Below are 23782 nucleotides of genomic sequence, written 5' to 3'. Positions count from 1 at the left end.
CTCTAAACTGTTTGTTTGTGTGGTAGTCACCCTGCTCTTACAATGCAGTATTTGAATGTCAAAGTAAAAGGATGTGTTGTGTATGTGTCTGTACAGAAATGGAAAATAATCTTTAAATTGAAAACTTAGCTATAATAAATTAATATTTGGGTTGGTCTCCTACCGTGTCCACCTCCAAATAGCCTAAAACCTTTCCAAAAAAATGTAAACCAAGTAACGAGATTTTAACGAACATACAGACAAACAGCCTCTTACTTCATAAAATGAGGATCAAAAGCGTTAAATCCCTAACTTTTTTTTAACCCTTTTTTTCATCTTAGGTCTGTTACACCCAACATAGAGACAGCAAGACAACAACAACACGAAGAAGATGAGAAATATCTCAACTCAGACAATCCTATCTCCAGAGCTTTGGACGAATCTTTTGTAAAGATGAACCTTGAAGATTTGTCTGACCAGCATGGGATGGAGACAACAGAGGCAGATAAAGATGAGTTTACTACTGCTAGAAATACAGAGGATAATGCTTCTGGTCAAGGTAGGGAAAAAAATTGGATTTTTATACCTTTTTGGAAAAAAAGGCATTTAGTTTTTACTTCTTCCACCAATTAAAAATTTATTTCAATGCTTTCTTGTCAGTTGTATGGTTTTTTGGATAATAAGGAACAAATAATTATTTTCATAAAAGCCGTTTTATGTAAATTGAACATTAAATTAATATAAAGAATAATAATTTTAATTTTGATAGGAAAAAATAATCAAAAATCCTGTTTTTGGTAGATTTTATTTGTTAATTTTTAAACATGTAAATATAACAAAGGGATGCACTGAAGTTTTTAAACAATTTCATTCTACACTGACATATATATTCTAGTAAAATACAAAAAAACAAACATTCAAACAAGAACAATTTTGTACAGGTGTTGATGATAGCGGAGTTGTAACCCGAGGACAAGAACACCAGCCTCAACCAGGAGATAGTAACCTTCCAACAAACCTAAGATATCAACAGTCAGATGCTTCTATCAAATCTCCCTCTCCGGACTCAGGAAAATAACAAAAATATTTGTCATTTTTTCTAGAGATTGCGGAAAGACAGATGGGGAGGTTTTTATCCTATCTTTCAACTTATAGGAAGCTTCACTGAAAATATGATTCATATTGGTTCAGATGTTGGCGAAATCCTTCGCTACTGACAGACACACAAACACATAGAGACATCCCGATTCTTTTAAATGAGGATAGTGTAAGGTTGAGTACGTTCATAAAAGAGAAGCTCAAAATTTTATCAATAGAAAAATAAAGACATAAGAACAAAAAAAGTAGTAACGTTCCATTATTAAACTTTTTTTGATTTCTCTAAAATTACATAAAATTCTAGCTATATAAAATGAACATACTTTTAGACCAATAATTTTAATAAAAAGAAGGTTTAATTTTTATTGTCAGTAGGGATGTCTTATCCCTCAAGCCCTGGTAAAAAGGGGTAGAAACTATAAATTGGGATGCTTTAAAAAGAAATCAGGAGGTTGGAATATAAATTATACTCTTTAACTTATTGTTTTTAGAATATTGTCCCGGGGCATTTGAATTTCTTTTCACTATACTATAAAGAAATTATCATATTATATAAGATTTTAAATATACTTTTATTTCATGATAAGCCCATAATTATACACATTTAAATGAAAATTTTATAATCAATTTTAAAACTTTCACTGGGAATTAACAATTTCATTTATACTTAAGAATATGAAAAAGGCTAATTTGTCAAATTTATCATTTGACGAAACCTTAAAAAAAAAAAAAAAAAATTTAAATGTGTATTATATTACTTGTTGTACTTTTAGGGTAGGTTTCAAGCTATTTTTACTATTAAAAAACGTTCCTCCAATAAAAAATATTAACCTTTAAAAATTCTTTATTCTTACTGTAGAATAATTATTAGAAAAATTGGACATGTATTTTAACTCCCCATAACTAATTTTTCAATTAATTGAAAATTGACAAATATTTATTTTTATAAAATTAGGCATCCATGATTTTGCAGAGTCTTGTTCAACTCCCACAACAAGTATAACCAACGAGGAGGAGATGAACAATGATATTGATGAAACAGTTGCTCCTATCACCACTCTAGTTGATCACAATCATAACAAAGACAATGAAAACAATCAAGATGAAAAGATAGAACCACTAAAGCAACACACTCTGGGCAGAGTATTGTTTTCTATGGCAAGTTATAATGAAAGAAAGCCCGTTACTGATGTGAAACCAATGCCTTTAGAGGATAAAGAAGATATATCTCGTGTTATCAATCAAAATCTTGCAGCTAAACAAGAAATAATTAAGAGAGAAGAAAGAAAGAACAGCTTTAGAAAAGAAAATGCGCCAGAACCTCCTAAAATCGCCGAAAAGCCCCTGTATAAGATTCCAAAAGTAAAAACTACACTGCAACAATTTATTCCAAGACCCATAGAATCAACGTATGAAGATAACAATACTAAAACAGCTGTAACACACTCCGTCAATGAGGCATCAGAGGAAGCTAATAAGCCGGGAATTAACCCGAACCATCCTCTTTTCAAATCACGCATTATTGAGGAATTTGAATCGCGCCGCAGCAATATTATTGAAACAACAACAAGTGGTGATACAACACACACAAAAAATGACAATAATAATGAGAATAAGGAGGCGCAAGAAAGGGGAAACCACGTGAACCCAACCACTAGGAAGACTGGGGAGGAAGTATCGGAGGGAGGTGGGGGTGGAGGAACCATACTTACGGTGGCGCGGGGCGCTACTCACCACGACGACGCTCTTCCTATACATAATAATAATACGCACCAGTCTTATCCTGACAAGGATCATATACACACACTCAAGTCAAGTGCTACCAGTGCTCACAATAATAACAATAGTAGTGAAGTAGGTGATGATAGTTTGTATGTTTCTGTTGATAATTCTAGTGTAGCAGGAGAGGAAAGCGATAATATGCTGGGTGTTATAACTGGAAGAGATAGTAGAGTCTCTAAAGATTCGTCTAATGGCTACCAACATCAGAGAGTCTTTCATCATAATGAAAAGATTCTCGGCCCCAACTCTCTTAGCTCCATGGTTTCAGAGCGAAGGAAATTATTGGAGGAAAGTCATTATGACAGTCCCAGAAGCCTGATGAGCAATAGCAGCTACTCGGATGTTGATAGCAGCCCCTCGCTGTCGCTTGTCTACGGCGCCGGAACGGCCGTGCATAATGCCTCCAAGTATAGGTATCCGCATGAGCTTCCCTATAGACCGGGCCATGAGGCCGTTACTAACCTGGTGACTCCGCCCAGTGTTTCTATGGGAGTCTGGGGCGATTCGCCACGACACGGCGGCGGCGGAAAGCTCAAGGATGATAGAGACTCGGGAATGGTTAACGGAGGCGGAAATATTTTTGGTGAGGTGAAACTACGCCGTGTTAGTTTGGATAAAAACATGAATAGTAATGTTAATAATAATGGTGGATACGGCGCTGATAAAGTTAAGGCTCACAGAAACTCGTGGCACCCAACAAACAACCAGCCACAGGCATACATGAACTGGCAAAAGCCAGAAGTGGCCGTCAAGCCCATAGAAATAGTCTACAAGAATGGCAAACACCGTGAGGTTATGGAAAATCCCAGCATTGCTGTTGTGAATGCTAGCCGCAGCAAATCTGGCGGTCACAATGGCCCGACTTTTAACGGCCACCACCCTGTCTTGAGCGCCCATGCTTCTTCTGGGGGTGGAGGCTCAGGTCAGCCGCGGCATAGGGAAGCCTCCAGGTCGCGGTCAAGTGGCGACGGCCGTGAAATGGACCCACCGGGTTCATCATTCTATCATGAAGAAATATCAAGAAAACGTTCCGAGGGCGATGGAGCATCGGCGGACGGCAGTACAAACCGCATGCGGACAAGCTACATAGAAACATCCGCAGGGGCGGGATACAATAAAAGTGACTACAGACAGGTGGATGGCTGGCGAGGTGGGGAGAGAAGATGGAGGGAGGTTCTTACAAGGGACATGGAACACATGGAGAAGTCAAGAGTGGATAGAAGGAGGTCAGAGGATATCAGGAAGACCTCAGCTGATAAGGTAATTTTTAAAGTAGCGCAGCTACTTTTTAGCATGGGATTGCCCGTCTATCCGTCCTATGGTCACCAAAGAATCTGAAAGTAATTTGGATAGTTAAAAGTTTGAAGGAGTGAATTACTGTAAATTGGATGAGTTAGTCTTATGAAAACCTCATATTTAGACATTTAATGACAATAACTGCCGTAAATAGTTAAATTTTTATCATATCTGCGCTACGTAAGGAAATAATTCACCTAGTTATTATAAAAATGAAGGGCATTGATAATTTTTTTCAATAAGCCATCAATACTTTTTTAAAAATCCATCCTTCATTTTAATTGAAGGGCTTGGTATTTTATGCATTGCAGCATACTAGAGAAAAAAAATGTATGATTTAAATATCGATACAGAATATGCATTTATGACAAAGTGATTTTTTTGTAGCGCAGCCTCTCTTTAACTGTAGTAGTGTGTCCATATTATGACTGCATTTTATTACTCATGAATGAATTGAATTTATAAATTGATTTATTAAATAACATATACTAAAATCTTAATTGATAAATGATTGCAACGCTTATTATATTGCCTAAATTTTGTCTTTATATACTGTATAATACATTACTGTTATTACATAAAAAATGTTTAGCTTGTTATTGTTGCGCTACTAATGGTCAAAATTTTCTTGTTATGATTTAGTGCACTTTATCCCGCATTTAACATTCAATGCACATTTTAGTGTAATAACATTAAGCCACAGATAAGACGTCATAAAAAAAGTTAGGTAATATACATTAAAAGATTATCTCTACTTTTTTCATGCCTTTTGAAAAAAAGTATTGTTTTTTTATCTTTTCCGCCAATAAAGATATTCTCTGAAAGTCCCAAGGATGTAGCTATTATGACAGGGGGAAAATTGGTAGTCTATTTAGGTTGCTATTTCTCCTGTCATTTATTGGTCAATTTGTTCATCCAGTTGGAGGAGAAGGAGATGGGGTAATCATTATTTTAGCCCGATGCGTGTTTCACTTTATTAGAAAACATGAAAATCTGTTGTAAGGTCCAAGTAATATTCTATCCATTAAAACTATAGACTACAAACTTACAAACTATAGACTACAAAAGCATCCAGTTTTTTTTCTTTCTTACGATATAGCTCTTTTTTGCACAAATATGTACTTTTTTATGAATACTAATCTTGTTGAATTTAGAATTTACTAAAGCTCATAAACACACCCATACTGCACTGTTAGATAAATTCCTTAAATAGGAGTCCTACAATTTTTCAATAGTAAGAGACGAGGAGTTTTAGAAGAGAAGCTACTCTGTATCTTTGGTGTGTCATAACGTCTGTCTGTCTGGACGTTTCAGAATTTCAGAATAGACTGTAACTTTGTGAACTTTAATTTTGTTTAATATTTTTACTTATGGATATAAATATAGGAATATTAAAAGATATATTTCTTTTAAAACTTTTATGTGAAATTCTATTTTTGTATCACTTTGAGATTGTATAACCAATTTAAGGAAATATTGAAATATGCATTGAATTTATCAGGGATAAAGGATTAGAAAACAAGATGTCAATTAATATTCCTTCAAATTATTCTTTTCAAAATATGAATTTGGTAGCTGGTAAATTTTGGGGTTAAAAAGGGGTTGTAAATTTATCAACTGTCACTGTCCTCTCCCTCCGTGGAATTCATAGGTGACATGTTTTGATTGACTGGCGAAATTTGAGGAATTTTGTTTGTACCCATAACAATCATAGAAATAACATGCACGTTATTCAATAATATGGGCATTGTCATTACATTTTATTCAACTTTGTAACGGTTTTATAATGTTTTAATCAAGATTTTTATCTAAATTGTATGCTATTGAAAATTATGGGTTTTAGTTTTCTTAATTTATTACAATGATAGTTAATATTTTTATATTATATATGTTTTTTTTCTTCATGTTATATGTATATGTTATAAAAAGGGTTTTATCTCATAAATAGTAAAACGTATATAATAATAGTAAAACGTTTTACTTTTAAAAAGTACACGTGGCAACTTTGTTGCAAATTCCACTTGGCAACCCTGCAATGTCCGGTGCAAGAGTTTTTTTTTGCAATTGCGAAACATTTTCATTGTTTCAATGAAGTTAAAACATTCAATCAACCTTTAGATTTCAAAAGTTGCGAAGCAGCGCACTTGAAAAATTGTTTCATAATCTTTGTAGTTGGCAGGGATAAAGGGGTAGGATAATGAAGGATAAAATGATCTTCAACCCAATTCCAATATTTTCAAATCTGTCTTTAGTAGTTGATAACTATTGGGGGAGGAAAAGTTGTAGATTAATTTTAACATTTTCAGTTAAGTGTATTTTGTAGTGATAATCTGCCTTTAGTATCTGATAAATATTGATGGAATAATTATTTGCAGATTAATCCTATTGTCTCTATCCCTTACTCCCTGGCATCATGTCATTTATCAAGTTTTTACTTGAGAATATGTTAAATGAAATATTATATGCAACAAAAATGAATTTGCCAGAAGGAAATGCAGGATTTGAAGTTATTTATGGTATTTTTGCTTTAATTAACATTAATTTGTGTTCTTTAAATGTATGTGAGTTAGATACTCGTATGTGTTAATGTTTTTGGGAAGAGATTTTATACTATTTTCATAATTTTGGAAAAAAAATTTTAGGTACAGGCTTTACTGACAAAAAAATAGAATGGGACTTAAAACAAATCGCTATAAACTAATCTTGCTTGCCTTTCCAGAGAACTGTAAAAAAATTCGTTCATGTATCTAACTAAGTTAAGTGCATTAATTTAATCTATAATGCTTTTCTTTCTATAATTTTGTACAGATTTATACCATGAAATTTATCAAATTAATGCAAAATCTTTTTGATAATTCAAAAGATAAGGTTATCTTTGTAATTATCTTAATTCGCAAAAGTTAATCATTGAATCTTCATTTATTTAGTGTAAAAGATTTTAATCAAATTTCTCAAACTAGGTATATATTTACAAGAATAATTATGTCTCTAAATAGCGTAGCAGCATCAATGTATCAAAGAAATAAAACAGTAAACTATAATACAGTGATAGTATAAAAACATATTTTTGTTTTGTTTACATGTACACAATATAAGGAAGATTTAGTAACTTTACAGTAGTTTTTTGACAGACATATAACCTTATATATAGAGTAGCTGCATAAATCGAATCTAATTCATATAAAAAAATGTAATAAAATTTTTGAGAAAAGCATCCTCACATAGTTTGAAACTTGGAACCCATTTGTTTGTTGTTGTAATAGAGATAGTAGAATGTTATTTTTAGATTTTACTTCTGAAAGTAAGGAAGAGAAAGAGAATGAAAGACATAAAGATAGAAAAAGAAAGAGAGAGAGAGAGACAAACGGGGTATAAAAAGATAGCGGTGGAAAATGAAAAAGGATATTGAAAGACAGACATACAACTTAAATAATTTCAAAACAACAGAAATAATGGCGTCCACAGTATTTTGCCATTAGGTGTAATCTTTTAGGGGATAAAAAAAAGGGGAAAGTAAGCCTCTCAAATTAAAATTTTCTAGGGGTGTTTACACCCCCCATATAACCCCCTTCCACACGCACATGAATAGAAAGTCAATCAAATTATAGTAACAACGTATGCCAAAGTTTATTTTAAAACGTTTTAGTCTATTGTTTCAGTCATCTTTTGTGGAAAGATTCCACATTGTTTCCCAGAACGGAAATTGATCAAATCTTAGACTTGGATATATTCGGTGTTTATTCATTTCCGCTAGAGAAGTTCTTATTATTTTTAAAAAGTTCCCGAACTTCAACTTTGATTATTATAATTTCAAATTTTAACTTCCCCAAAATTACAATTTAACTCATATGTCAGCTAGCTTTAACTATTTTTGCCATGATATTGTCGACATTAATAATGTCATTGCAAAAATTGTATGTCGATAATATCAACCATGACCAATATATAATCGATAACGACATTGTATGTCGACATAAGGAGAATTAGTGACTGTGAATGAACACCATGGATAAATTGTACGTCAATATGAGTCACAACAACAATATTGTCCCAACATTTTCAAGGTTTTTCCGTGGACGATTATTCAAAAAATGTATTTTTTTTCAGTTTTAAGTAAAAACTTTTTATTGCTTAAAACACACTAATGTAATTTACAAATATGAATCTTACATAATGGACAAGAAAATATTTGCCTTACGAGATAAAAGTTAAAATGTCCAGGGAAGGTTTCAGGCTAATCTTAAACCCCTTCAAATCCCTTCTAATACAGAGCCCATAATTGATAGGGTCGAAGCCTCTGGTAATAATATAAAAAAATAGTAATGATTGTTCTTCATGATTCATATTCATGTTTTTCCACAATTTGAGTGGGTAGTTTTGACTCTTGGTATGTTTGTTTTGTGTGTAAAGTTGGTGTATTCGCTGTAATTTCATTTTACTACAACAAAAAACTAGGCAAATTGACAAAAAGTTTAAATTTTTTCTCTTAATTTTTAGTTGGGTTTATACTTTACATTGCCCATACAAGTCAATGTACAAATATTCTTTATTGTAATAATTTGGTATCAAGAATCATATCTAGATGTTTAATTGTGAGTTACATGAATACAAGAAAAAAAGGAATTATGCAGCATTTTATTCATATATTCTAAATTACTATGAAACTAGTGTATAACTATTTTAATTTTTGTTGTAGGAAATAATTGAGAGTGGCTCTACTAGCAGCAAGGGTGCTGGAGACAACAGCAGTAGCAGTGATGACACTGGATACATCTCTCACAACAGCCTGGTGGAACTCAGGCGTACACAGCTGGAAATTGGCACAGCCGTCACCACAACCGCCACCAAAGCAACAGCTCCCCAACCACCGGTAACAGTTCAACAGACGTCAGTGGCGGCGGCACCCGCTGAACGCTGGGATTATAATACAGCGCTGAATAAGTTCAGACTGGAAAAGGAAAGACGTGATGAAGAAAAGAAGGTAGGAAAATTTTATTTATTTCAGGAAGGGCAAGGACAGTAGCAGTTAAACTAATCCTAACAAATTTTGATCCCAATTTTTGTAGACTAGACTTAATATAATCGAAACTTAAGAAATTAAGGAAGGCTTAATTTAATTTCTCTGTAATTTTATTATGTCTTAGTAGATAAACACAAAAATGTAGGAGTACCTTTTTTATAGGTAAACTTATGTGGCAAATATGCTTAATTTCTTCATAGTTGTATCTATTCAAAAGATAGATATACCTAAATAGATAACATATTAATGTTAAATTATTTTTCCATTATCACTATGACTTTGAACATTTTTCTTCATCAATTTTGCGAATTCGTTCCACTATTACATAAAAAAAGTTTTTAGATTGCCTTACAGACAGAATGGAATGCATTATGATAACCCCCTCTTGTTATAAGACTATACAATATACATGTATGTAAAGATGCAATATCCCATATTTTTTACGTAGGATATAAGTATCCCTCCCCATTTTTAAAAATACATTAATCTGAATGGAAGTAATTAGACGAAACACAAATTTAATAGTCTATAAGTCATGACCGACTAACATAGTATAGAATAAACATGTAATAAAATAACAACTATATAATTTCTTCTGTAAATCATCTTTTTATAATAGGATTATGTTAATACAATGTCAGATTCTAAAATTTAAAGGGGGGGGTATAAAGTATAAAAAAAATTTGAGACAATGTAAAAAGGGCAGCATTCCTTATGCTATTTTTCTTGACCATATCTATACTTGAAACACATTAGATACGTCTTACATTTCATTAAATTGATCAGATCTTTACGCATCAAAAAATCCTCTAAAATTCTTTTAGGTTTCTGTCTGCACTAAAAAGCAGTATTATCTAATTTAGACTTGATTTTGTAATTTAAAATGTTATGCTTGAAATAATACTAAACTTATTGCCTTAAAATTTTTGTTTAGTAATATTGAGTCATTAAAAGGAAAATAATTATATTCCTAAGAAATAGCTTTTGGAGTGCCATCACTCCCGCCAAATGTATCGTATTGTAAAATTATAAGAACTTCATTCTTCGGGAATTGTCGGTTTCGTGGCATCGCCTCTTAAGGGGCATTTCGTCGTATTATTACATTAGCTTTCGGTAGGTTATTTTAGATTAGGTAAATGTTAATGTTTGCCCCGCAAGGTCAGGCCATTGGCTTCGCAGGGTTGGATCCAGTCGCAGGGGCTATAAATAGGAGAAAAGTTACTGTTACGACGAAACGCGCTTTAAACTGATAATAAAGCCCTTGTCATTAAACACTCATTTTGGCTATTGTGTCTTTTTGCAAATAGGAAACACTATTCTAATAAGCATATGCGGAAGGGATGTTACATTTTACCACCCACCTAGTTTCAATATAATATCTTTATAAATAAGCAAAAGTAAATTGAAATACCTAACTGTAATTGTAAATTATCCTGTATTTGATAAATATCTCAGAATCAACTACATGTTTATCATTTATCCCAGTTGGGTGGTTAAAAACATTATTAGTTATTTTATCAGCTAAGATAATCTATAATACAAAGTAGAACGATGTCTGTCTGTCTGTCTGTCCGTCTGTCCCTTAAGATCTCGGTAACCACTGAACAGGTCGAATTCTACTCTTCAGGGTATGTACCTATTGGTCCTGTGGTGGTTTTAAGCTATTTTCTTGGAGGGTGGGACACCGCCACCCCCCTAAAAATGAAAAAATCACTCCAAATTTTTTTTCTTTTATTTAAAATTAGTGGTGGAGTGGAGGCTTATCACCAGGTACTTATTTTTTTTCATTAATTACCTCTTGGGGCAAAGCCCTTAGAGGCTAGGGGCGAAACCGCAAGTATATATACATAAATATAGATATTAGATACGTATGCATACCAATCACAAATTCAAACTTACCATAGAAGTTAAATATACAATATACATAGACATGTTATTCTACCCAAGAAGGAGGGGATAATGGGCTATTCATTACTATAGTTACCAAAGTTTTATTATAACTTTTTTATTCCTTGGCCTAACAACTTTGGGGACTTTTATTGTATTTTGATTGGTGGTTTCATTAAGTGTCCAAACGTTTGTTATCTAAAAAGGGGTAAATTTGTGTATCATCATTGGGGATGTACATCAGTTTATCGACCATTGTCTTAACTCTATAAATCCCTGGATTCTGTCTATTATGGTTATAATAGAAGGTTAGAAAAACAGTAATGAGTTAGATAATGGTTATCCTAGATTATAATTAACAATAGAGAAACTTTTTCATCTACTCAACTATATTCATTTGTAAATAACTAGTTTAAATGTGACTTAAACTGATTTTAATCACCAATATATTTTACTAGAGTTGGCTCAATATACTATATCGCTATAGGCTAGTTTTCTATAAGTACATATCTATTTATCTATTTCTCAATAAATCAATTTTTCTCCCCCACCATTACTATCTAAAAGAAAGAAGTAAATATTTATTAATTTAAATGATTTAAAAAATATTTTTTCAATTATATTTTTTTCACATTACCATCACCAAAGGGTTAATATGATTAAAATTTTTGTTTTAATATTTCAACACAAAGGAAGTGTCGCCACAATCGAATTCTTTTAAAATACAGTTTTCTTAGATTTACTCTATTATGAACGTATATTTTTTATTTATGAAATAAGGATTAAATACTGCAATGTAATTCAAATATCTACATGAAGTGAAAAACTTAATTCATTCCATAAACAAATAGAATAAAGGTCTTATCGCTTTGGTCAATGAGAGTTTATTATGGATTATTGGAGCACTATGAGTTTTAAGCATTTTAACATTGGAAGACTCGAGCTCATTTATAGACGTTTATTTCCTATATAGATCTGTCATGGATCTTGATGCAATAAAGCAGGCTGTTTTGTAAATGTAAAAAATTGGAAGATTTCATTAAATAAAAGTAATCGCAAATATACTTAGTAAATAACTGTGTCTAATCTGTTTGATTGGCATCGTCCATGTATCACATATTCAGCATGGAGGGAGGGGTCAATGGCAGATAAATTAATTTACACCCAAATTTTCCTCCTTTTCTTACATGGTACTAAAGGCAGTAATGTCTTCAGCAAAATTTTGGGGGAAAGAATTATTTATTGTTCGTTATCCTTTCCAATTATCCCTGTATATGCAGTGAGGTGTTAACATTTAAACGGGTGCGTTGTTTTAAATTTTAATTATCAAATTAAAAACAAGGAATCTGTAATTAGATATAAATCAGTTATCATGGAAATAAGTATTAATTACAAAGTGATATTTCCACTGGATATTTAATTTTTTTAAAATCACTAAAAGAAAATAATTTTTAACATTGATAATTTCAAATTGTGAATAAGTTTCAAAAAAACTTTTACAATGGGAAAATTTAGATCATGGAAAGAAAACATAGTAGTGGGTTTCGTCGTATTTTCACAGTAGCTTTTGATACGTAAGGTTAGGTAAATGGTAATGATGGCACCGCAGGGTTAGGAAATTGGCCCCGCAGGGTTGATCCGCCCCAGGGCTAGAAATAGGAGAAAGCTACTGTGGAAATAGACGAAACCCTCTACTTCGTTTTCTTTCAATGATCCGAACATTTATTAATGATCTTCCAACAACTGGATGGATTGATGATATTAGATACTCTCAAAGGAGATATCCTATTCTAAAACAACAAAAGCAACATGAATTGAAAGGATAATAAAAATAAAAAGCAGTAAATCAAAATTTTATTTCTCATATTACAACTGTGTACAGTTAGGGAGTTGAATCCATTTTTATAGAAGCAGAAATATAATCTATGATTATGGTTTGGACCCTCTAAAACTGTAATCTACCCTTCCACTTTCCCCTCTCTTGGTGAAGATATCTTCAACGCCGATACGATTTTTGAAATATAAGATTCCACTTTTGTCTCTCTTGTTGAAGATATCTTCACCAAGAGAGGCAAAAGTGGAATCTTAAATTTCAAAAATCGTATCGGCGTTGAAGATATCTTCACCAAGAGAGGGGAAAGTGGAATCTTACATTTCAAAAATCGTATCGGCGTTGAAGATATCTTCACCAAGAGAAGGGAAAGTAGAATCTTACATTTCAAAAATCGTATTGGCGTTGAAGATATCTTCAACAAGAGAGGGGAAAGTGGAAAGGTAGATTACAGTTTTAGAGGGTCCAAACCATAATCATAGATTATATTTCTGCTTCTATAAAAATTGATTCAACTCCCTAACTGGTGTAGGTTTATTTGATAGTGAAACATCCTTAAGAAGACAAAATACATATTTGTAAAAACCATTAGTTAAAATGAAACACCCTTCTTAAACCAATATGTGTAAGAGGTGTTACAAAAATACAAGGAGGAACCAAGATTGCTTGATAAAATGATAAGATAACGTTAAAAATTATTTAATTTGGCTCAATAAATTTAAGTACTTAGGTACGTATTTTTTGAATTTTGATTGGTTGGTTCATTAAGTTGTGTGTCCAATCGTTTCAACCACTAATTGTAATCTGCAAAAGTAGTAATTTTGTGTTTAATCATTGCTTGGAGATATACTTCATATATTTATCGGCCTTTGTCTTATCCCTATAAATACCTGATTTAGAGTGTTAAGCAATCTGTCATTGTGGCTTTATTCGTTATATTCCTAATACACCTTCTACCATATTATTCTAAATCATCTTTTTTTTACATTTTTGAAGCACCAAAACCCCCAAATTTCGCTTCCCTGAAAGACAAATGTGGTTTGTGAGAGTGAAAATGGGCAGAGCTAACCAGTAAATTTATCTTACATGTGTTTCTGGGATCATTATTCAACATGAACAGTTTTATACATAGCAAATCTTTAGATGGGGATAATAATGGATATAGAATATACGTGGATATTATGACAGAGGAACAATTGTCATAATTTAGGATTGCTAACATGGACATCATTTATTGGTCAGTTCGTTAATCCAGTAGAAAGGGTGCATGATTGGGGTATATGGGGATCTTTATTTTAGCCAGCTTCAAGTTTCACTTAATTAGAGTACATAAAAATATGTTGTAAGGTCCAGTGACAATAAATCCTTTAGGATAATATATATTTTTAGTAGCGCAAATACTCTATAACTGGTCTATCCATACGTTCATTTATCATATGTATAGTAACACTTACTTTAATTGACTGTACTTTACTTATTTATTGAATGTCTAAATTATTATTTAGTTTAGAATAAAACAAAATGCAAATAAACCAAACAAACAACTAAAAAGGGGGCTACTAAAAAATGAATTATTTAAATATGGCACTGATGAATTGGGGAAGTAAGGCCTATGCAATAAAAAAAAGGATTAAATGGGAGGTCAAATGCAAAAATACAAAAAGTTGCCACCCATTTTTTTCAATTGTGCATTGGAGTTTAAAAGCAGGGAAGGGCTAATGGAAGATAAATTAATATCACAATATCAAAGATAATGAAATTATCTTTTTGTAAGAAGTTTAAGAAACTTCGGAGGTAAATGTAAATTTTTCATTTCCTATACCTTCATTCCCTGGCGAAAAGCATGCTATGTAGTATTGAACAATATAACCTTTAGTTCCTATCTATCTCTCACTCATTATGATTGAACCTACAATTTTTTGCTTGAAAAGGGTTTGATAGGAATATGTAGGATATAATATTACACTGCACTGTGTTAATTCTGTGTTAAATACCTACTTTATATATTTGATTATATAAAGTGTGTGTGTTCTAGATAATGTATTCTTCTATGCAGCTTTATTCTTGCCAACCATTTAAGGTAGGAGTTTGTCAAAACCAAAGTTCAAGATATCACAATTTCTACCTTTACCAAATTGTTACCATCTACCTTTGGTAGCTTGAAAATATTGTCCTGTAGTGTAAAAATTAAGCTATTAGAAATGATATTAATAATATAACTAGAATTTTACTTTTCTAAGTATTTTATTTAGAAATTCACGAATAAACAAAGACTATTTATTCAATTTTCTCACTTTCACTTGCGGATTGTAACCTAGTTGAAAAAGAGTGCTTACTAAAATTCATAAATTAAAAAAAAAAAGATTTTTGACATTTTAAACACGGAAGTATTTTTTCTGATCCTTTGTATAAAGTATTTTGATCTTATTATTTTTTGCAATTGTTGCTTTTGTTGATAAGTGAAAGAAGTTATTCAACCAAGAAAATTTTCTTCTCTTTATACTGCATAGCTTTTACAACAACACATATTGAAATAATTTTACTAAAGAAATAAGAATAAAAGTAGAGAAAAAAATTGATGAATCTTGCACATACATGTACAATATACATCACTTTTATATTCAATTCTTACCCTCTTTATTATTATCTCCATCTCATGTCTTGCTTGTTCAAAATTTCTAAACATCTATTCATAAAAACAAGGATGACTATAGTCAAAGGTTTTAACTTTATTAAATAAGATAAAAATTATAGAGTAGCCTCACTTTTTACATTCATTTAATGTACTTATTATACTATTAAGTTAATTTTATATAAAGTGAAGCTTCTCATAGGTCCAGGGAAGGTTTATAACTATTTTAGAGGGAGGGTATCTCCAACCTTCCAATAGAAATTACCCCTAGAGAAAATCTAAAACTAAAATTAAATATTGGCTACCTTACTACCTTAAGTGCCCCTAGTGGCTCTATTTCTTTTAATTGTTGTTATCTTGTTTTTGCCGCGCTACTTATTGACATAATCGAATAGATAAAATACAATGAACTTTAATACCAATTAATAATTCAGAATTATTATTCCCAAAAAGCCAATCTATAAATGAACCTAGTCATTAATTTCCATTTTACTAATATTGACAGGGAAGACAATATCCATGAGAAATAAAGCTCGTTACTTTTTAAAAATTCAATTAAATAACACAGACAGAAATTCTTATAAACAGACAAACATCTCAGCTAAGTGCTTAATGGCCATGAGAATCTTCTTACTAATTTTCAGACATCTATCTTCAATAGTAGCTGGTAGATTATAATTTCATTAAAGAAATTCGGTGCTCCCTAAAGCACTAATGATAGACTTACGGACTAGGCATAGTCAGTGGAATCTTTATAATACAAATCCATAAAGACAGTCAGTCAATTTGAGTTATAGAGTAGATTTGATGAAAGTAATTTCCTATACATGTGGATGATTTTTATGATAATGCTGGAATAATTTAGTCTGAGGAGACAACACCAGACTAATGTTAATCATCATTACATGTTGTGAACAAATGATAGATAGGGCTGAAGATTGTCATAGTGAGACACTCAAATGAACTACCGTGAATTGGTAGAGATAATTATCTAATTTTTGCAAACATATAACATATAAACATAGTATTAAAATAACAAGATGAAGATAATTTTTAAAAGGACATTGATTTTTATTTATGGTTCTTGTAAAAATTGTACTAAAACTTGTAATATTTTATTCCTTCCTTTTGGTATGGAAAAGTAACTTGATTCACCCATTAATACCTTTCAAAGAAGATAATATAATGTCTGTACTATTTAACAATAATCCAAGGGTTTACCTAACTATGTTATGCATCATTGCAGATATATTTATTATTATTATTGTAATATACACTTTTTTTTATAATTTTAGAAACTTTATTATTAAAATTTTCGCTATTTTTCTTGGTAATGACACTTTTTTACCGTTTAAGTTTTAATGATTTATTTCGACTGTATAGCATTAAACATGGACGTAGCTAAAAAGTTATCGATATATACACTAACAGCATTACCAGATAGCAATATAACGCCATCCTAGTAATGACATTATTTATATAAGTTATTTGTGTTGAAACAATTCAGGTTGCTTTTCAGAAGAAAAAGAGATTATTGAAATATAAAAAAATTTAGATGATTTTAAAGATTAATAGCCTTTTTAAAATTCCTATCCTACAGAGGCATAAATTCCAAAGAATTGAATCCAATTCCTAGAAGCTGCTTTGTCAATTCAAATAATCAGGATTTACGCAAAATTAACGTTCAAAATATTTTATTTTGTAACCATAAAGAAAAAATAAACAAAGTATCCTAGATTGCAAATTTGGAAGTTGGGAAAACGATTATTTGATACCATTAGCTTAAAAAGCACATAACGGTCAAACGGCTGTTCGCACCGTGAAGGTTCTTCCATATCATTAGAACCGGTACAACAAATCTGAAACAGCTAAGATCGAATAATGAACTGGAAGCACGCAGCACCCGTAAATGCGCGTAAAAACGATTTTACTTGTGTTAATCTTGCCGCGCGTTTTTTTTGCATTTTCATGTAGGCCTTGTATGAATGTATTTTACAGTTGAAAATGGGTGGTGAACGAGGTTCTTTGTATTTTCGACTTGATCTAAAATTTCTTTATGTACTTGAATGCCTCAATAGACGTTGTTCTACTTGCAATCATAATAAATTGATCAATAGAAAAAACTGATAGAGTTTTAAATTTGAATGCTGACCCTTAAGATTTATATAGAACCAATTCTTTTGAATACCTTTTGATTGCTTTTTAAATGTGCAATTCAAATTCGATAATTCACGATCAAAAGCAATGACTTCCACCCCCCTTTCTTTCCCCTTTTCTTAGTCTAATAACTTCTTTAGAAAATACCAACCCCTTTATTTTTTATCCCGCCCTGATATTGCGCGCCGCAATCATAAAATACTCCACACTACTACACACAAGTACTGAGGGATGATGGGATAATCAATTTACAATCCTTTTATCTCTCCAATATTTAAAGTCTACCATTGTAGAATTTTACCCATAAGTTCATTGGGGTGAGGGTTATTTATCTCCAATGTCTTATCCCTGAATCCCTGCAAGTACTAGAGTATGTTTAATGAATGATAGTGAATAATGTGAAGGCCATTTCAGTGTTTGTGTGTGTGCGTATTTTGTGTGTGTAATTTGTGTGTGTAAGTGTGTGTGTGCGAGAACGTACATACACTCCATTATAAATATTGCACAAAAATGCCTCGGGCCAACCCTCCTAAAGCTAAGTGTGTAAAAACAATTTTTAATCTTTTTGGTCAAATTTAGCTAACTGGTTAAATACAGTTTACTTCTACTATTTTGGCCCATACAGTGATAGGACAATTACAACAATTTATTCCCCTTCAAAGTTTCTACCTATAACATGAGAAAGATTTTTACAACCAAAAATATGGAGGAATATTAATGTATTGTCCATTGTCATACCCCTGTTATCTGGACCCCTTTTTATAAACCTATTATTCTTTACAATGTTTTTCTTGTCTTCATTTTGAATTAAGAAAATTAGCAAATTTTTATAGAGAGCGGACTATATGTGATAAAGAATAGGACAATTATCTGTTAAATAGTAAATTATTTTAAACCTAAATTGAAATATTGTCTATTTTGGGTAGTAATATCATGGAAAAGAAAGGTTTGAGATTAATAAAAATGCATCTTTCCTCACACTCCTTGCCTATTGCAGTGCAATGTAGAAAGGTATTTTTTAAATCCAGGAAATGGTCAACATATAGAATACACACGTATACATATAATAGGGGGTGTAAAAGTGCAATTATTTCACGACTTTCCAGGATATTTAAGACTCAAATTATCATCTTATCTTTCCTCGCTGTGTTTTTTCAATCTTAAATGGTTTCAGAGAAACATGTTTTATTTCTTCGCAGTTCTTTCTATCACTAAACGGTCCTTTTAAAAAAACGAAGCTACTTTAATTATGTCCGTCCGTCTGTCTAAACGTCAGTGAAGATAAAATTAAGGGAGGGAGGGAATTTTGAATGTTAATTTAACTTCACTTATAAATTATAAACTTGTTCCGACATTTGTTAGCTCAAACGTTTTGTAACATAATAGTACTTTTTTTTTAAAGAAAATTTGCTTTCATTTTAGCAAAACATAAAATATGTAAGCTAGCCCTTGTACCTATTTTGTAAGCCCATTTTACAGATACTTAAACTTTTAATATTCTTGACCTCAGCAATTTGTTGAAAATGGGTTGTTGAATGCTTGTTTACAGTTTAATTTCATATAGAATACTTTCATTTATGTCATGAAGTCATGAAATCTTGTAATGTTAAACAAAAGAACCGTTGTATCCATAAGTAGCACACCAATAGCAAGTTAATATTAGAATACAGGGACTTAATAATTACTATGAAAAACGTTTCCTTTTTTTACTCTTTAACTTCTAGCAAAATGTGTTTCTAAGTTTTGAAATTTGTCCATAGATTCGATGAATTCTATTTTAAATGAGAATTGGCAACATACAGACAAACACAGACGAACATGAGTAAGTTGAAAAGAAGCTGCACTCCTCAAATTATTATTTGAAACAAAATTACATTTTAAGAAATGAATTGGTGGTTTAGTGTGACTATTTAAGCCCTGCAGGGTTAAGGCTTTTTAACCTTTCCAAAATGTATTATATTAAATTAACAAGAACAAACATGTTTGTAACTATCGTAGCTCTGGTAACATGATAAATACATAACCTTTAATACAGTATTAAAGTTTCATTTATTCTAATGAAAACAGGCACTGCCAGTTTGTGTGTGTGTGTGTGTTTTTACTGGTCTATATAGTTGTTTCTGTTTGTTCGTGTGGTGATTAAAGAGCTCTGTACTTTATAAACCAAGAAGATGTAGTCTCTTTATATACTACTTTGACATTCTAATGGACAAATCCTAATTATGAAATATATGCACTACTTAGAAAGGCAATTAAGAATATGATTTATATTTTGTTATTTGTATGCAGAGTTAATATACATTCAGTTGTATAAAGTAACATATAATTCATATAATAATATATGTATATATGTGAATACTGTATACATATATATATAATATATATGCATTGTATACTGTGCGTGTGAATAGGAAATCAGGGATTCAGGGATAGAAAATTGGAATAGAATTTTATACTTAATTTTCAAATAAGGTAGACTATATAGATGATGTTACACAAGAAGATAATATCATTATTAAGATAGCATTCCGAGGAAGTGAAAATTTGAACATGTATTGCATACCAAATGTAGATGCTAGCGGCTACACTCCCAGCATCTAGGAGATCTGTATTCGAAGGGGGAGAGCTGGGCTATAGATATAGCCTAAAACCCTTCCAAGAATTAAATCTGAAAGTAAAATAGCCTAAAAACATCAAAGAGCCTATGTAAAGCTTACCAGAGATCGTAAGTTACAGACAGAAAACCTTACTACTTAATTTATTAGAATTGCTATTTATTCTGCATTGACTTATCCTTTTTTCCCTGAAATGAACTATAATTAAAACCCATGCAATTACTTTACTATAGCAACACAAAGCACTCTAAAAAATACTTCAGACTTTAGAAGTATTGCATATTAAATATTATGCATTTTTGGCTTTTATTTGTGAACTTTGGAAAGTACGGATAGACATTTTTTACATTGATATCCTATAAAATTAAATGAATAAGGTTTTTTCGTCTAAAGCTTAAACTTTCTATAACTACTAAACCGATTGAGTTCTTACGTTTAGGGAAGCTTTACATTGGTCACGGGATGGTTTTAGACTATTTAAACTTTTAGATTTAAGTCTTGGAATAGTTCTAGGCTATTTTTTTTTTCAATCTTTCAATTCATGGCCTCTTGGTTCTAGGGACGCAGCTACTAGTGAATGATATAAATTAAGACAAACATATAATCTACAAAAAAAAAATACAATTTTAAGAGTGAAAAACACAACCATAGATATTCTAATTTTCAACAAATCGACTAATTTTGGTTTTTGTTGAAATGAATATATTTAAAGTTGCAGCACTTATTTTGGAACACAAACCATAATTTGTTTTTGTTTATGAATTGTTGTTAGTAGCGAAGCTACTCTATGAATTTTCATGCTTGCAAATTCAACAATACAAAATTTGGGTATAGTCCCTTTTGTCTCATGGCCTTTTAAAGGGAGTTTCGTCGTACTTTCACAGTAGCTTTTGATAGGTTATGTTAGGTTAGGTGATTGCCCCGTAGGGTTAAAGACCCCCGCATGGGCTAGATATAGGTGAAAAGCTACTGTGAAAATACGACGAAACACCCCTTATGAGGCGATATCACGAAACGGACTATACCCCAAAATTCTTTTTTGTTATTACATTTTATCTTTCTCTCAATCTACCCATCTATTACTCATAAGTCTCTCTCTCTCTTTTTCTTTCTTTTTCGCTCAAATAGGACATCATATTTATCGTTTTTTCGAATACTGATTAAAATTTTAACTGTTTATTGGTCGTGTTTTTAATTAAACGTGTCATAAATATATTTTTATGCATTTTCTTTCTAGTACTATCATATTTTTCAAGTTATTTTCTTTACATGCAACGACTCTTTCATTTTTTTTCACTATTCACAATTTACGTTACTATTAACTTTTAGAGTAGCCACGCTTTAGCAATTTACCCGAATATGTTTAAATTTACTGAAATTAAACATTGATTTATAGCTGTTTATATGTTACTCTGTCCAATTATTTTATTTGATTAAGTTGGCACTTTCCGTACACTTTATGTCAATAATTTTGTCACTCGTTTACTGCCAAATTTAATATGTACCGTAATAATAAAATAAAAAAAAACAAGGGTTATTCAATTAAACTTTTTTGTTTGGCTATTTCTGTATACAACAGTGCAAATCTATTACTATTTTGTCAACAAAAATCTAATTATATCTATATCTTTAGGTGAAATTTTCTATGAATAAAGTATTCATTTATTAAAGTTACCTTTTCATCTTTGTTCTTTGATATTATGACATTTCAAAGGTATCGTCAATAAATCAATTTATTAGACTTGTTTTTGTACAGGTTCATTCAATTTTATTTCTAAATTTATACATACTTACTCTAAAAATCCGTCAATCAAAAATTAAGTTATAGATAGTTATATCTTATTTTGGACGTTTTTAAGTTATAGAGTAGCTAGATTACTAATTATTATATTTAAATGATATTTAAATAATATGAAAACGGATGGAAATGTATGAGGTGTGATATCAAAATTGGTTTCTCATATTTTGTTCGTGTTTATTTTTGGCTTTTAGTGTCCTGTATGTATTTTGAAGGTGTATTGTTCTATTGTTATCTAATTTTATAGTTAGGTAAGCGAATGTATTTTTGTATACTTGGAAAGCCTAATTACAATCTAACTTTAAAGCAATTAAAAGCACCAAGCGTTGATAACCAATTGTAAGAAAAGCACACGATTTTAAGATTTTTCTTGAACACTGATTTCCATTTTTCCGTGCTTTTTTCGTCTAAAAAAGACAAACTCTTAAGTAAAAAGTTCGGATTTTACATACACTTACATTACACAACGTTCCTTTCATGTATCTTACCCCTTTTATTTCCCATCTCCTTATTATCCATGTGACACTATAATTACGTAAAAAAATATATAGATATGACTTATTTATCAACTATTAAATTTTAAACAAGGATAAAAATATCCATAGAAAAATAGACGTTATTTCATTTTAAAATTAACATAATAATTGGGAAGAAAATTTTTAAAAATATTAGAACACAGCTAAATTCTTTCAAACATTGAAATTTATCAAATGAATTTGTAAAGCGTTTTTGGACAGATAAACATGTCAAATTGTAGAGAAGCTATGCTTCCAAATATATTATACATTATAACAACAACATAATGTGTTTAAAATGATAAATTGTTATTTTTTATATCAATATCTGACGTTATTAAATTCAGATTTCTTATACATTAAAATCTATGAAAATAGATTTTGGTTTTCTGTTTCATTGATTTTCATGATAATAAGGCAAAAACTTTTTGATTATTGGCGTAGCTATTATAAAATTAAATTTGTACAATTTCTGCCCGTCCATAAAAGATAATTAAGTAAAGTGATTTTACAATTTACTGATGGATTTTTCTCAAAATACTAACAGCTTTGCCCCTAGCATCTAAGGGCTCTTTATACGAAGGCTAAAGGATGGGTAGACAAATAGCCTAAAACCATATAAATACTAGTATATAAAAATAAAATCGCCTAAAACATTTCCGGGACCTATGTGAAGCTTCCTCAAAATGAAGAACTCAATCGGTTTAGTAGTTTTCGACATTCTAGGCTACAGACCAAAAAATCTTTCTACTTTATATAATAAAATATATTTATTGCTCATTATTTGTCCTTGTTTTATAAACTTTTTACATCATTTCAATTCAACATGAGAAAAACATTAGAATTTAGATTTTATAAAGTCAATGTATTTATCACGCCATCTTTGGTTTAAATTAAGAAAGTTTGAAAATCGAATCTTTTCTTCAATTTTGATATATATATATTCTTTTTTAAAATCAATTGTTATAGGTTGAAGTGAATTTGAGTAAATTAAGAAATATATTATAATAATAAATATATAATAAATATATACTAAACTGACCAAGCTAAATTTGCTTGATTCACTTCACTAAGAGATGCGATTGATAATGAAGATTTTTTTCTTTGAAATATATTTCGTTATGAAGCAGCAGTAGTTACTAATTTATAAATGTTATGGTTGAGATAGATTT

The 23782-nt window shown here is 30.9% G+C and overlaps 3 protein-coding genes across 3 annotated transcripts in view; all 3 read left to right on the top strand.

The window, feature by feature from the left end:
• The window catches only part of LOC145331031 (uncharacterized), an 81439-nt gene that overhangs the window by 27217 nt on the left and 30440 nt on the right, over positions 1–23782 (top strand). Inside the window, exons 8-11 of the mRNA XM_080175644.1 lie at positions 321–538; positions 921–1050; positions 2034–4119; positions 8852–9136. Of these exons, the coding sequence (XP_080031770.1) occupies positions 321–538; positions 921–1050; positions 2034–4119; positions 8852–9136 (2719 nt within the window). The remainder of the gene's footprint in view (positions 1–320; positions 539–920; positions 1051–2033; positions 4120–8851; positions 9137–23782) is intronic.
• The window catches only part of LOC145331062 (uncharacterized), a 557608-nt gene continuing 557468 nt past the window's right edge, over positions 23643–23782 (top strand). Inside the window, exon 1 of the mRNA XM_080175679.1 lies at positions 23643–23687. The gene's annotated coding sequence lies outside the window, so the exon portion shown is untranslated. The remainder of the gene's footprint in view (positions 23688–23782) is intronic.
• The window catches only part of Alg7 (Alg7 dolichyl-phosphate N-acetylglucosaminephosphotransferase), a 570179-nt gene continuing 570046 nt past the window's right edge, over positions 23650–23782 (top strand). Inside the window, exon 1 of the mRNA XM_080175712.1 lies at positions 23650–23688. The gene's annotated coding sequence lies outside the window, so the exon portion shown is untranslated. The remainder of the gene's footprint in view (positions 23689–23782) is intronic.

Source organism: Acartia tonsa, chromosome 1, assembly GCF_053477335.1.
Source record: "Acartia tonsa isolate MP-2025a chromosome 1, ASM5347733v1, whole genome shotgun sequence".
Lineage (NCBI taxonomy): Eukaryota > Metazoa > Arthropoda > Copepoda > Calanoida > Acartiidae > Acartia > Acartia tonsa.
This window is presented reverse-complemented; position numbering and strand designations above follow the sequence as displayed.